Genomic DNA, 15,932 nt, shown 5'->3' with positions numbered 1-15,932 from the left:
ATGTTAAATTGATTAAACAGTTACTTTTTAAACTTGGCAGTCACAGGCCTCCATATAATTTTGCTACAATACATAGAACCAGTGCCATTTTCAAAAACACCTTAAGGCTAAGATGATCTTTGCTATATTAAAGGTCTATGGGCTCAGAACATCTTAGCTTGAAGATATTTTTTAAAACAAACCAATTAATCATAATATTAGCAAACCTGCTTAACAAAGTGATGTGAAGCACTTGACATGTTTGAGAGGTGTTGTTGAACTGGAATCTGTTTGTCATTTTGTTTTAAACGTCGTTTACTTGTTTTCACTGCTGATGAGGCACAGATAGTTTTCATGAGGATAGAGAGTCAGTGTTGGAATTCAGAGCATCCAGAACTAACGCTGACAGCTATTTGTCTCACAGTAGAGAAATTATTAATCTAACTGTGAGAAATTACTGCATGTGTAGAGACAAACCAGCAGCATACAGAGGGTGGGGTGGGACAGTGTGCTAACTTTTGTCTTGGTTGGTTGCCAGTGTGAAACATGATAAGATATTGGTACAGCACACAATTAAGAGTGGGAATACAGCATTGGTGTGCTTATAGTATATTTTAAATTCAAACAACTGCATTCTGTATCATACACATCATACATTATAATCAGATAATTAACAAATTCACCCGTTGGAAAAAAGAAGATATACATTCAAAATAAGGGTGATATGCAATATATTCATAACATGTGTAAAGTGTACTTTGATTTTTACTTCCATCTTTATCGTGTGTAACTTTTAAAATGTACAATGTGCTGGTTCTGATAGCATCCATATACCACATGTTTGTACAGTAAATACAGCTGAGTGCTGTACCTTGTTGGCCACATCAGTGTGAATACAGATTTAAACAATGAAAGCAGAATGAAAAGTCCTAGTACTGATTCACTTGTATTGCGTTGTCAGAGCGTCCAACAAAGAATGTATTCAAGGGTTTGTAACTTCAAAAGCATTCCTAGCACCAGATGGATTGTTTAAGCTCACCTGGATCCAATTGTCCATAGTCATAAAAAGCCTGCTCCTGAGAGTCAGACTGGCCATCCTGTCTGACTCTCAGGAGCAACCCTGGCTTGGTCTCATGACCAACCCTGGCTCCATCTGTCTAAGGTGTTTAGATGCTGTACATGTAAATCTGGAAGTTCAATCATTCGGGCATGTAGTAGAAAGGGTCTGCATTTACAGGGTCACTGGATAGACCTAAAAAACTGAGCTTGTTGAGGCTGAGGGCTAAAGGTAATCATACTCTATCTTCCTTTTAAAATACTAAAGGATTTTTTACCCAGGAACCCCCCCTCCACCAGCAACATCACATTACATATACAGACAGGGAAGACTGATTTTGACAATAAATCTTTAAGTCATCCATCAAATTAGTCCACATTGAGATTTTGTTGGCTCGTGCATCATTTATTCTTGCTGATGATAGCTCCAGGTAAGAAATGTCCAAAAAAAAACTCCAGAGCCAATGTATACTGGAAATATCATGAGGAGGCTTCCACTTCTGTATAACAATCTTCTTGGCAGCAGTCAGGCCTGCTAGCCAAACTTTACGTGTTTTTCCAATATGGGATAGGTGAGAGTCATCATTTAGAAGGTGTACAACAGGGATAAGTTTATCCCTGTTAGTCCTGCAAGAGTTTTAACAACCTTCTATCACAGGTCCTAAACCCCTGGACAACATATACCATATGTATTAATGAGCCAACTCTTCCATGGGGGCAGAGAGAGCAGTATGGGTCAGGGACCAATCCCATTTGATTTCTAATTATTGATGTAAGATATGCTCTGTGACAGAATTGCAGATGTATATACTGATGGTTTGGGTTTTTAGAAGCATTATTCACGTTAACCCAAATCATATTCCAGTTTAATTCTCGTCCTACTTCAGATATATCCCTATTCCAGGCTTTTATTCCTGATGTGGGCATATATTTCTGTGACTTTAATTTGTCATAGATCTGCCTTGGACCACCAGCATCCAGTTTAAGATGGGATGGTCCTTCAAGTCTGACCCCCAGGGGACCCCGTAGGCTTTACAAGCTGACCTTATTCTAAAGTAAAATAAAAGAGAGTGCTTATCAATATTATATTCTGAAACATTTTTTGAAACAGCTAAGGATTGTGTTTGCCCCAATAATATCTTGAAGAGTAGTGATACCTTTATCCTCCCAAGCTTTGTTAGTAAATTACTTCCCCCCAAATAGAAGATGATTATTGTTCCATAATGGAGAATATTTACACAACATACCGAATTCCTCTGCCCCCCTTAACACTTGTAGCAGCACATATGTTAAAATTGAACCATAATACAAACCTTCAACTTTGTCGGTGCTATTGACTATTGCTCTACATTCTTCCAGGACGAAACTCTATCCTCCTCCATCCAGTAAGTAAGAATTTTCAATACAAATGTCCAGTAATACAGGTTAAAATTTGGACATGCTAATCCCCCTCCATCTTTTTATATTATCATTATTATTATTATTATTATTATTATTATTATTATTATATATAATTATTATCTACTTTATATTAGTTATTTTACCGTTCCAAATATAGTCTCTAAGTAAGGAGTCCAATTTTTGCCAAAATCCTGCAGGGGGTGTAAGAGGGATCATATGGTACCATAGGTAATATGTTCATTTTGATGACAGATATACAGGCTGGAACTGATGCTGGTAGGTGTCTCCACCCCTTTGTATCTTCTTCTATTTTAAAAAAAATTATCAAGTAATTATTCTTAGCCACCAACTGTAGGGACGTACTAACTTTAATACCCAGGTAGAGGACCTCCCTTGTGACCCTAATCTGGAGAGGGAGGGACACCTGGCTGATTTTGATAGATTTACTTTGTATCCTGAGAGAAGTCCAAAACATTCTAGTGTCTTTAAAACATATGGAAGGGTTTGTTGGACATCTGCCATATAGATCAATGTGTCGTCCACTTATAGCGATATTGAATGTGCTGTTGCACCTATTGTTATAGGGGAGAACTGAGTGGAGCTTCTAATTAAATATGCAAGAATAGAAATAGTAAAGATTAAAGGGGACCTGCCCTGTGCCTCGTCCTATGTCAAATAACTCTGAGACGCCTCTTCCTACACACATGTTGTGCTTACAACACACGAGGCACCATAATGTAGTGCTTCATGCAACAGTAATAGGGAGTTGTGGGTTAAATTTGGCTATCAATAATAATTAATGATTATCAGGGATAATTATTAATTATGATTAATAATAAGATCCAATTTGCATTAGATCACCTCGGGGCACCACCCTTGAAGAAGGGAAAAGTTAGCCAATTCACCAAATCAGTCTCATAAAAAGGTACTAAACTGTTTGTAACTCGGATTAATAATTAACTTAATAACTACAACCAAAATTACCATAACAGCTGGTAAAGGTTGAAGGATTTTGGAGTCCTTGACAGACTAGAGGTTGGCAACATTCACTCTTGTACAATATTAAATAGACAGCATGAAGCTTCAAAAGTCAAGCAGAAGAAGGGTGGGATTCCAATGGTAAACAATGCTGTTCTTGCTGTGCAAGATCTGATGAAAGACAGCAGATGGAGGAAACTGGTCACTCCTTTCCTTTGCAGGGATAGCAGCTCGGTGCTAACTTGCTTGGTGTTCCTCAGATTGTGGAGTTAGCTGGCAAGCTTTGCGTCTCAGCTGCTGGCGCTAACTGATTTGGAATGCTAGCAGGACCTTGTGTCGCTGCAGTGAGGAGAAGTTCTTTGGGCCTGCTGGAAATGCAGCTTGCAGCTCTCAGCAGCTATTAGGCCCAGACGAATCCAGAAGTAGAGATCTTGAGGGCAGGGCAGAGGTGGAGAAGCACTTAGAGAAGAGAACTTGAAGAGAAGAGAAGAGAGGGAACAAAGGAAGGAGCTGGAGTTTTGACTATCTGGTCAGAGGGAGGTCTGTCACCCTGACCAATAGTAGCTAAAGCTGAATTTGCACCTAGGTGCGAAGACTGGGGAATTCTGGGGAACTGAATTCAGTTTAGAGCCCATTTTGAAATCCACAGTGAACGACTTCATCTCTGGGCCCAACACACACCCAGGCTGAAGGATTTGCATATAACATTTGAGTCATATTTTAAAATGTATTGCCAAACTTAAATTATTTTAATACCCTCCAAATATACGGCCATTCCGGGTGTCCTCTAATGACAATTTAGGAAGGCTCAATTCAAAATGGTTAAGTAATTTTCAGAAGGGATTGGGCCACCTGTGTACAGTTCTTTAAGATCATTTTTAGAGGAACTCAGATGTGGTGATGCTTCAGGAAACACATCTTTTGGGAAAAGATCCTCCAAGAATTCAAGACAGATGGTTTGGCTGGGCCTATCATAACACTTGTAATTAAAAAAAGATCAATGTTAAGGTAGAGCATGAATTTAGAGACACGGACAGGTGAATAATTATACTTTTGGTTAATATTTTAGGACAAATGATTTTTTAGGGAACATTTATGCACCTAACGTGGAGGATCCAGACTTTTTTCTGAAACTCAAGAAGATAATTTGGGGTTTTGGCGACTTTCCTATCATTTTGGGTGGTGACTACAACCAAGTTCTTGATGTGTTCTTAGACAGATCCGGGTCTGGTATTGTTAGATCATCCAGGACTCAGGATTCTATAAAGGCCTTGTGTAAAGATTTAGGACTACATGATGCATGGAGACTTTTCAATCCAACTGCTTGTGATTACACATTCTTTTCAAATAGACACAATAGACTTTTCTCCTACTGATTATGTTTTGGCCTCACATTCTTTGATTGAAACCATTGGAGCCTGTAATATAGGCACATTATCGATGACAGATCACGCCCCTATTGACCTAGTGATTGTGTTTGGACTGACACAAGAAAGGTCTATAAGTTGCGAATGAACACTAGTATTCTGCAGAATGAGAGGTCCTGTGAAAACCTTCAAAATCACATTCACACATTTTTTAAAATTAATAATGGAACTTCTGAACAGGCTAACGTGGAGGATGCTTTTAATGCATACTTGGAGTTTTAATACAACAAACAGCACTGATAAAAAAAAACAGGATAAATTAAAAGTCTCTAAATATGAAGAAGAAGTTAAAAGGCTGGAAAAGGATTATTGGGAAAATCCTAATGACGCATGCCTTGCCAGATTAGTTAAGGCTAAATATCAACTAAACACAGTTTTCACAAAAACCAGAATACTCCCTATATAGATTTAAACAAAAATAGGTTCGAGTGACAAAGCCAATAAACTGCTGGCCAAACAAAGCAAGAGCCTTACCTAATGGGAAGTCCCTGAGATGTTAAAAAAAAAAGGATAAAGACCATCTAGAATGTAGAAGTTATAGACCCAGCCTCCTGTGCTGTGATGTAAATTATGTAATAAGGATACACCCAAATCAGGTGGGGTTTCTAAAGGACAGGACCTCCTCTCATAGTCTGAGACGCCTCTTGCATTTAATTAGGAAAACCAAAGACATGGAGTCCCCAGTAGCTGATGTTTTCCTTTCCCAGAATTTGGATTTGGACCAGTACTTCAGAGTATTATAAAGCTTATATACATTCAGCCTAGGTCTATGGTTGTAACTAATGGTCTGAGGTCATCTGCTTTTCCTGTAGGACGTGGGACTAAGCAGGATGACCTGCCTTCACCACTCTTGTTTATTGTTGTGCTGGAGCCACTCGCAGAGGCAATAAGATTAAATGAATCTGTCAGGGGTGTATCAATGGAAGGCCGGGAAAACAAATTGTTAATATTTGCTGACGACATCTTGATTCTGATATCAGACCCTCAGAGATCTGTTTCCCCATTGTTGGACTTAGTTAACTAATTTTCAGGTATCTCGGGGTATAAGATAAATTGGGCCAAATCCGAGGTGATGCCTCTATCAAAATACTGTTACTGAAATAACTTGGAAATTTCATTGGGTACCAAATTATCTAAAATATCTGGGGATACTTCTGAATCCAGGACTGGAGAATATGATTTCTGATATTTTCGGCCCAGTCTTATGAAAGATACAGCTTCTCCTCAAGGGTTGGGACAAATTGCAGATTTCCGTATGGGGAAGAATTCAAACTGTAAAAATGGTTATAGCTCCCAAATTCAATTACCTTTTGAGTATGCTACCTCTGGGTGTACCTGTGTGTATGTTCTTAAGCCAACAAAGCCACAACATTTACCTAATGTAGGAAGACATATCAGACACACCTCAGTATGATGCTGTCCAGCAAAACTTAACAGTGTGACTGTGACCTCTGTTATTGCCATATAATTGAATGAACACACCCAGGACTGAATATTTGCAAAGCCTGAGCATTGTAAGCTTCATACAGGTGGTTGTGTGGCAGGGCTGTCAATTGGCTCCGTTTTTGTTGTCTGTTGTTAGAAATACATTTTAATTTAGGACATTTTATTTCTGTTTTTGTTTCCAGAAAGCTTTTCATACTGCTGCAGAGGATGCCAGACTCACGTTTGTGGACTTTATCTCTGCTTTGAACACCATCATCTCAGCTCCTCTGCAGGACAAGCTCTCCCAGCTGTGTGCCTGACTTGAGTGCCTGCAGGTGGATCATTGAACACCCACCTGACAGGAGGCAGCACGTGAAGCTTGGGAACATGTATCTGATTCCTGAGCCATCAGCAAGGGATCCCCCCCAGAGCTGCACCCTTTCTCCTCTGCTCTTCTCCCTGTATACCAACAGCTGTACCTGTAGTCACCAGTCTGTCAAGGTCCAAACGAAATTGAACCTTTAATTGAGCCGAATTAGCTGAATTACCAAAAAAGCCCTGCAGAGGATGTACTTCCTGCAACAGCTTAAGAAGTACAACCTGCCAAAGACAGTGATGCTACACTTCTACACTGGAATGAAAAGACGGTAATGCTTGCACACTAACTCTTTCACCTCCGTGATGTGCGTATAACAAGCCTTTTCTTGCACTTCTACACTACGATCACTGAGTCCGTCCCCACCTCCTACATCGCCATTTTGTACACTGCTGCCAAGGACAAAAGCAGACTGCAGTATATCATAGCTCTGGTGAGAGGGTGATTGGCTGTAGTACCTCCAGGGACTTGCACATATATGCATTCTCACACACAGATACACTACTGAGAGTATGCACGTATGTGCAAGTGCTCAGTACCAGCATTTATGTATGTGCAAGTGAAGTATGTATTTTTGGCCTAAACGGCTTCTCATAGGCTAAGATGGTGTTGCGTCCACATTCCTTATGGTGAGAGTTTCTGTCCCCCATTCTCAGAGGAAATTTGGGAAAAGGAGTGCATGTGACCATCATTCCTCTCCACATTTCACCTGTGTTTTCCAAGGAACTGAAAGACATTGAACCAAAATCATTTGTTACTGTGGAACTTACCTTGAGACCCGTAACACCTGCATTACTAAGCCTGATCAAAAGTTTTGGCAGAATTTGAATTCATAAAGTTAATAATTCTAAATCCTCAATCATGCTGTTGAATAGGGAGGCAAGAAGCAGTCCAGGTTGAGAGGACACATTTCAGTGTCAAAGACTGCTTCACTTTTTTAAATATACAAATAGTATCTGATATAGATGATACAGTTAAATGAAATTATGATCCAACAAATTCAATCATTAAATAATTGGACCAATAGTGGTCACTATCAATCTCACTAATTGACAGTATTGATAAGAGCCACTAAAAAGTAAATACATTCTGAATTAAATAAATTCAATTCTGAAATTGGAGGGAAAAATGAAGTCAGAACTCAAAAAAGTGTTTTACAGTGGCCCTAATCCTCCTCTGTAGAAAATGAATATTCTTCTTAAATTGTTATGTTTATGTCATAATATCCCCTGCTATCACCTCCACAACCTCTTTTCAAAAATAAAGAAGCCGTTCACCAACTTTAAATGGAATTTAACTTCTCGACTATGCCTGTCCCTTTATTACTAATAGAGGGGGGCTATGTTGTCACAATGTCCTGTGATATTATTGGACAGCCCAGCTGAGAACCGCCTTGTTTTATTTCTCACCCAAAACTCCTCCATCTGGCTGGAGATTGAGTCTTCAGTCTGCCCCTGCACTTGTATATGTAGGCAGCATCATGATCACCAACAGATCCACGAGAAGAGGGATTATGTAAATTACACAACAAAGTATCTGTTTGTATGGAGATTATTTAAAGGAAAGTTCCCCACAATTTTTTTCATTCAGTCATTATCTACTCACCCCCATGCTGATGGGAAGTCAGGTCAAGTTTGATCCCACATTGATTTAATTTTTACGCCTTTTTTTAAATTGAACTGTAGCTGCTAAGCTTAAAGCATTTTATGTGCATTGTTTTTTTAAATGTTCTAAAACAAGTCCCCATATACTTCAGCTGTTTAGGAGAATGCTGCACTACTTTTGCTGTAAGCCTCCAGAAGTGTTTGTGTACTACCACTGATGAACAGACACACAGACACACACACACACTCAATGGTAAAATACAAGTAAAAACTTTCCTCTCCCTCAAACATGTGACACTGTTTAACTTTTTAAACATCAGAACTGAGAGTATCTATCATCACAGTGTTTGGCCAAACTCAGCATTCTTCTCTGAAGTGACCGTGAGCCTCAGACATAAATGTTTTTCTTATAATGGTTCTAAATTATGCCCATTAAAATTATTCATAAAAACAAAAAACAAGGAGTAATAACACCACCCATCTGTTTCATACTAAAGGTAACACAAAGCTAACATGTCTACAATGATATTGTAACTACCTTTAAATTAATTTGACTCAAACTTACCCTGCCACGCGCCTTAAAAACTGGGAGTTTAGGATAATACAGACCCCAAACACTTGTCTTTTGTCTCCATCTCGTGGTCATAAAACGCCACTGTCCCAGTTGTTTCAATTGAAAGAGTGAGTCTCATTTTGAAAGAGAAAGAGAAGGCTGACCCTTCACTGTGAGGTCAAACGGAAATGCTGACAATGAGCTCAGCTGATTCACACCGCCAAAAGTGAGCACGAGCAGGTTTGATCATTACCAGCTTGAGGATCCCTGTCGCTGTTTCAAATGTACTTACAAAGTTCAGGGTTACTCACATACAGAATTAAAGACATGTACCGTTTCCTCATACTCATAAGCTCCGTGTAAGATGTGAGCATAATTCACAATGAACAGTCAACAGGCAGCCAATGCAGCTTCAGTGGGTGTGATGTGCATCCATACTTGTTTCAGTTAAAACTCAAGTCAAATCAAGTTGACCCAGCAAACTGCCCCTCACCACATGAGAACCCCGGTTTGATGTTTCTCACTGGCAACAAATTATAATCATCATAAATAAACTTTGAATTCATAGTTAATTCAACTTAAGTTAATAGTTATTTTAACCGTTAACAAATAATGAAATGCTTGACAAACAATCCAAAACATCCAGGCCTCTATTTATAAAGTGAGAGGAACAGTGGGAGGTGCTTGCACCACTACTCCACTTGGTCTCCTTGTCACGAGCCACTGACATGAAGGGGAACAAACCTACAGTTTCTAACATAGTTCATCTATAAACATTATTTGGATGGCCATTATGAAGTTGTAACTGATTTTTATTAGCTTTACAATTGATTCATAATGGTTTATGAAGCATTTCATTGTCTGTTAACAATGAAATAAGTTTTAACTATAGTTTAATAAGCTAGGATAACTATATGTAAAAGTGTCACTAATTCTGGACCTGACCAGATTTGATATATGGACACAAAAGTGTTGAATGTGTTGAGTGACCAGAGAAGTGTTTTTTTGCAGAATATTATGATATCCCAGTGAAATTGACCTTTGACTTTTTTAATATAAAATGTCATCACTTCATCATTTTATCCTAGTCGACATTTGTGTGAAATTATGTCATACTTAGCGCATTAATTCTTGAGTTATGGCCAAATTGTTGTTTTTTTGTTTTGTGAGGTCAGTGTGACTTTTGACCGAATTCTAATTAGTTACTCTTTGAATCCAAGTGGAGGTCTGTGCCAATTCCCTTAAGGGGTTCCTGAGATATCATTTCCACAATAGTTTGGATGGATGGACAACCTGAAAACATAATGCCTTCAGACACAGCTGCCACTGACACAGACATGTAAGGTTCAAGTCAGTTGACTGGATGGTAAAATGAAGATATCACTGCTGCAGTAATCTTTAGTCTTCCTGTATGTTCCCATTTTAATTCAATATCATCCCTTACATTTTTATTGGATTTCACTTTACAAAGTAGTAACCCCCCCCCCCCATCCCAAAAAAAGAAAAAAAAGGCAAGATCACCTGACTGTTTTATTTGTAAAATACATTTAATCCCTTTATATTTGGGCAAACCAAAGTCTACACGGGTAGAGAGGGGTTAAGATTTCAGTGGCAGTGGGTCCTGGATGTCAGTTTCTAATTCAAAAGGCCACAACATGGACAATACTGTCAGACACACACAGCTAGTGCCCTCATCATCCAGTAATACTGGACTGACTAGTTTTGTCATATTTTTTAATAATTCTGGGGAGCAGCTAGCTGATGTGTTGAAGGTCTGACTTCCTCAGTCAGCACTGCCACCAAATCCTCCTCCCTTTCTGTCCAGACTCCTTTTGACAACGTACCAGACAAAGATACCACGATACAAGAAGAAAAAAAGGCATACATTGTCTTTCTACAGCCTTCATGATTTTCATTCGTACAATACTTCAGAGCTGTAAATATTACAAGACACTTTTACTGGTTCTCAGTTAAAGTATGAAATGTTAGGAAGGTTACACAAGACGATATGATTTAATGTGAGTGTGTTTATGACCTGTGAAACTTAGAGCATTGCGGTGCGTTAGTGTCAGCAGCAGCCTCAGGACAAAATATAGTTGAGCCTGTCACGTGGTGGAGTAGATACCCTGATGGACTGAATACAACAACATGCTCAGTTTCCAGGTGGGAGCTTTCTGATTGCCTGAACTTCAGCAGGCACTTAAAACTGATTTGTGGTCAACTCTGTAGCAGTTGCGACTGTGCTGTTAGATACTAGTACAAATATTACTACTGCAAACAGCTTGAGACAGTTACAAGAGAGTAGACACAAAATCATGAACACTTAAAATCTAATACAAACCCTAACAAACATGAATCTATCATACTGACAAATGTTTGAGTTTTAATTTCAAGGTAAGACGAGTCGTTGTTTAAAGGGGGGCTACGTGCTGGAACTATAACTTGGTTGAATGTAACGGCTTCCAGGAGTCTCTGCTGGCAGTCTGACCACCTCACAGTGACAAGACTCCAGAGGTCACTGCAAAATACATCCAGCTTGCACTTATTTTGACTCAGTTTCACTGGTGTTCATGATATTGTGTCCGTCCCAGTTCTGTACGTGCACACAAATGCACTAGCTCAAACTGTTTTTGAGGTGCATACAGGGCCAAACCAACAGCTAAGCAACAGAAGCAGGGCTGCAAGAAGCTTAGCGCAAACCACTGAGGGAGCTGCTTTTGTCCTGTTCTTGCCCTGCACAGGGAGCACTTATTACATGAACAGTGACATTGTGTAGAGTTAGTAGGCTGTGAGGCTGGTGGGACAGGACAATGACACAACAAGATGTCAGATGAGACAGAACTAGATTCGAATTAATGACCATTTTTTCACCATGCTATTCAAAATCTTTTGACAACAAAGGTGACGATTGAGAAGTGGAGGCCGTGGCAAACTTGCCAAGCAGAAGAAATTTGTGTTTTTAAGTATCATTTGTAATTACAAGACTACATTCAACTTTATACAAGTTAATTCTGTCGAAGGAAATCTGACGACAACTACTGAAGAGATATTGTTCAAAATTGTTTCAAATGACTGAGCACTCAGTTTTGGAAAAGTGATGAATGACAAACAACCAGAGACAAATCATCAGCCAAAACAACTGAGATTCCTTCTTGAGTCAGTTCCTGCAGGGTGTTCACCTGTATGGTAGATATGGTGAGGCCAACACTAGTGCTTAAGTAGCGCTGGTCATATACACCATCCTCTGGTTCAGTCTAGGGCAAGACAAACAAGCAGAGAGTGCAGGAAGAATACAAAAGAAGGATCTACTGTAATATAATATCCATGCTCAGGCAGTCATAAAGCACTGTTAATATATATATTTATATACAGTTTATACATAAAACAGTGGAAAAACATTCATAAAACCAAGAATATAAGAGCATGATCATAGGCAAGAAAGCATTAAACAACTAAAGAATGACTAAAGGATGAGTCACCAGGACTGGTGAGTGTAACTCATGTGTGACACAGTGATATAGTATCTACATATCAGGTTAGGATAGCACTGGGTAAATATGCATAACAGCATGTGTGACTAACAAAAAATCTTTGACAGTGTAATTAAAATGCTCAATGAAGGATGATTTATGTTGTCTTCTCAAAGAGCTGACTAAATCCAGCAAGCAATATATGTGACGTTTCCTGCTTATAAAAGGAAAAGGAAGAGGATGAGACAGACGCTGCAGGGTTGTCCTTCCCTCATGACGAGTAGACTGGCAGCCCATCGCTTCAGTACACCGGACTGTTCCGGATCCCACAGCACAACACCATGCTAAAGATCATCTCAAAGATCTGGGAGGATGAACACACGGACAAGTGTTGGTTTCATATTCTTACACTGACATTTTCCTTTAATCCTCAGATGAAAATATTCCCAACCAGCGCGCTGATTACTCTGTTTAAGTGTTCGCTTAAATCTACAGTGAGCAGCTGTTTAAGGAGATTACTGAGCCGCTTTTTTTTATTTTAAAGAAACTACATCTTGCCATTGAAAAGTCGACGGGTTACAAACTAGAGAGACAAACTAATACATTGATCTTTTTGTTGACAATAACTATCTACAATAACACAAGTCTCAACTCTTTAATCTAAACTTCAGCTGCAACAATCGATTAGTCAGTTTGTCGTAAACTACTAATTTATCTCCAACTATTTTGCTAATCGATGAATTGGTTTGATTTTTTTAAACAATAGAGGTGAAGATTCTGTGATTCCAGCCTCTTAAATATGTATATTTTCTGGTTTCTTTCCTCCACTATGACAGCAAACTTACTGTCTTTGGCTTGTGGACACAACATGACATTTGAAGACGTCATTTTAGGATTTGGGAAACGCTTATTGACATTTCTCACTATTCCCTGAAATTTTATAGAACAAACTTCTCACTGATTAATCAACAAAATTATCAAGGGATTAATCTACAATAAAAATAATTGTTAGTAGCAGCCCTTTTCCAGAACAGTTACTTCAAATGTCCAATGGACAGACAGGTGAACAGTACCAACACCAAAACAAAAGTTTTTCAATACCTTTGATTGAGGAATATAAACATGTTCAATCTGAACTCAAACAGCCAAACAAGCCTGTTTAAGTTTGTACAAAGAAAAGAGTAGAGGATTTCACACTGATTACTGCTGGAGTTAGACTAACTAACTAAACCTTAAACTATATTCACTGAACATAATGTCCCCATGTTCTGGTATGCACCTTCTGTTTGCTTTTTGGAAAGGTCAAGGCAGAAATACACCATGTTATTGAAAGATTTTATGTTTTCGTGATGTGTGGTTGTTCTCACCATAATAACTGCAACCACCAGAGCAGCGATACCAATCAGGTAAATCTTATCTGAAAACAATTCCTCGATCCTGTTGTGGCAACTCTGCAAAAGAAAACAATCAAAACATAGAATTTATATCTGCTCCAAAGTAACAAGAACAACTTGACTGCCCTGTCAAATGATTTTAAGGTCAAGAGGGACAAAAGTGCTTCATTTGACTTAAGGTTTTCAGATTAAAAACTATCCCACCAGTGGCCAGGCAGGCTTCTTCTTCATTCAGAGTCTTGGACAAGTAAATGTAAGGAGGAGTTAACACTGTTCAGCAAATATCAACTTGGCTAGGACTCAAGACTATCTGCTATTGTGTTTAATTTCGTCAATATTGGTTATTAAAGGCTATTAAACTAATTTAACCAATCTGTTTCAGAATGTAACTGGCATAAATGCAAGAGCAATGCTAAAAATACTACAGAGAAAGTACAGTCATTTCTCTGGCTCCAGCAGGAACTGCATAAATGCTATAACAGTGTTATAATATTCAGCAAAATAACCTACTTAGTGCTGATAAGCAAATGTAACTGTATTCATTTGCTAAATCAGCATGGTGATTATATAATAATAACCTGCTAAACATGAACGTGCCGGCATTGTCATTGTGGACATGCTTTGGTTGTGCATATGTACCAACCTACCACACGTCACACATCAACTATTGTCGCGCGACTGATCATAAAAGTCTACCTGTAGGGGGCGCTAGAGCAACAATATAACATGATAGTTCTTCAATTCTGTCACCTTTAAGAAAATGAAACTAGGTACACAAGTTCTCCATGAGCATGTACACGACATTTCAGCATTGTACCAACAGCACCACGTTGTGGCCATTAAAAACATACATGACTTTAACGCACGATTCAATTAGCAGCAATTTTGGGTGGTATCATCAAACATCAATTGCCAACGTTGCTGTGAAATGTGATGTCAATTACCTTTAGGTGGCAACAGTACAAATCAACTTTGACTGACTATGCTAACAAAACTCTATGAGCGCAGGATTTTGTGATGAATGTGCCACTTACAGGACTTTGATTTGAATACATCACTCAGCACTGTAGCATTATGACGAACTGGAAGAAAGGGGCCTCGCCCAAACCCTGAATAACTGCCCCAGACCACTGTCTCTCCTCTACCAATCTTCACAGATGGCACTATGCATTCTAGTAGGTAGCATTCTCCCGGCACTTGCCAAATCCAAATGAATCCATCAGACTGACAGTGAAGAGTGATTCATTACTCCAAAGAACCCATTTCCGCTGTTTCAGAGTTCAGTTATGGCGTGAGTAGGGACGGCTACCAAAACAGGTTCTTTTTGTTTCTAGTGAGATATTATTGAGTTTGTAGTGATTCTGCTGTTGTAAACATGTTGCTGCTCTGATATATTTAAAACATTCAACTCTATTTCTGTTCTGAATATATTCTTCTTTGAAAATAATATATTTTTAAAAAAGCAATTAGTTTGTAATGAAAAAGAACTGATACAGCCAACGCTTATGCACAGTGATGCAAGGCTTGCATTCAGCTACTCGGCCATAGCAGTTGTCTACCGCTGAGCTGTTATTGCTTCTCTGTGCTTCAGATTCACAACAGTTATCCTGTGCATATTTAGTAGAGCAGAAATTCTACTTTGACTCATGGCAAAGCTCACAGTGCCATGTTTAAACTCACGGAGCTCTTTACAACCCATTCTGACTGCTGAATAATTCTGTGGAAATTTCATGTCTGTGTGATGGATTTTATGTACCTGTTAGCAATGGGTGTGGCTGACACCCCTGAACTCAATAATAACTAGGGGTGTCCACTGACTCTTGGCCACACAGTGTATCTGTACTATATATATATATATAAGTATGGAGCTGGAGCCAGAAGGGCTTGATCTAAGCTTATCATAAAGACAAGAAGCAAAGGGACGAAGCTTGGCTCGGTCTGAAGTTAAAACGTACCTCTAAGAGCACCTCTAAAGCTATAACCTGTTAATAAGTGATAACATATTAAATCTCATATGTTTAACCCAAACACAAACATTCATGTACTGTTATTGTATTGTAAATACGGGAGTTAGGTGCTGTAGTGATTTCTTGTGAACATTAGCCAGGAACAGGGACTTGCCAGAGTTTTTGTCCAACATGTAACTCTCAATGAAACCACAAAATGTTTTGTTATTTTTTACATTTCTGTGTGTGTATAGATTTAACACATAAGAGACAACATGTTCATTCATGAGCTTAAGAGGTATTGGCATATTTCTGATACTGAA

The 15,932-nt window shown here is 38.8% G+C and overlaps 1 protein-coding gene across 1 annotated transcript in view; it reads right to left on the bottom strand.

Annotated features, from left to right (window-relative positions):
* Positions 1–10,311: 10,311 nt before the first annotated feature.
* LOC311262596 (CD81 antigen-like) overlaps positions 10,312–15,932 on the bottom strand; it is a 30,661-nt gene continuing 25,040 nt past the window's right edge. Inside the window, exons 7-8 of the mRNA XM_084362123.1 lie at positions 13,637–13,720; positions 10,312–12,633 (exon numbers count right to left, since the gene is read on the bottom strand). Of these exons, the coding sequence (XP_084218249.1) occupies positions 12,571–12,633; positions 13,637–13,720 (147 nt within the window). The 3' untranslated portion in view covers positions 10,312–12,570. The remainder of the gene's footprint in view (positions 12,634–13,636; positions 13,721–15,932) is intronic.

This window comes from Pagrus pagrus, assembly GCF_965226575.1.
Source record: "Pagrus pagrus genome assembly, chromosome: 1".
In the NCBI taxonomy this organism is placed as follows: Eukaryota; Metazoa; Chordata; class Actinopteri; order Spariformes; family Sparidae; genus Pagrus; species Pagrus pagrus.
Note: the sequence above shows the minus strand (reverse complement) of the source record. Positions and strands in the feature narration are given on the sequence as shown.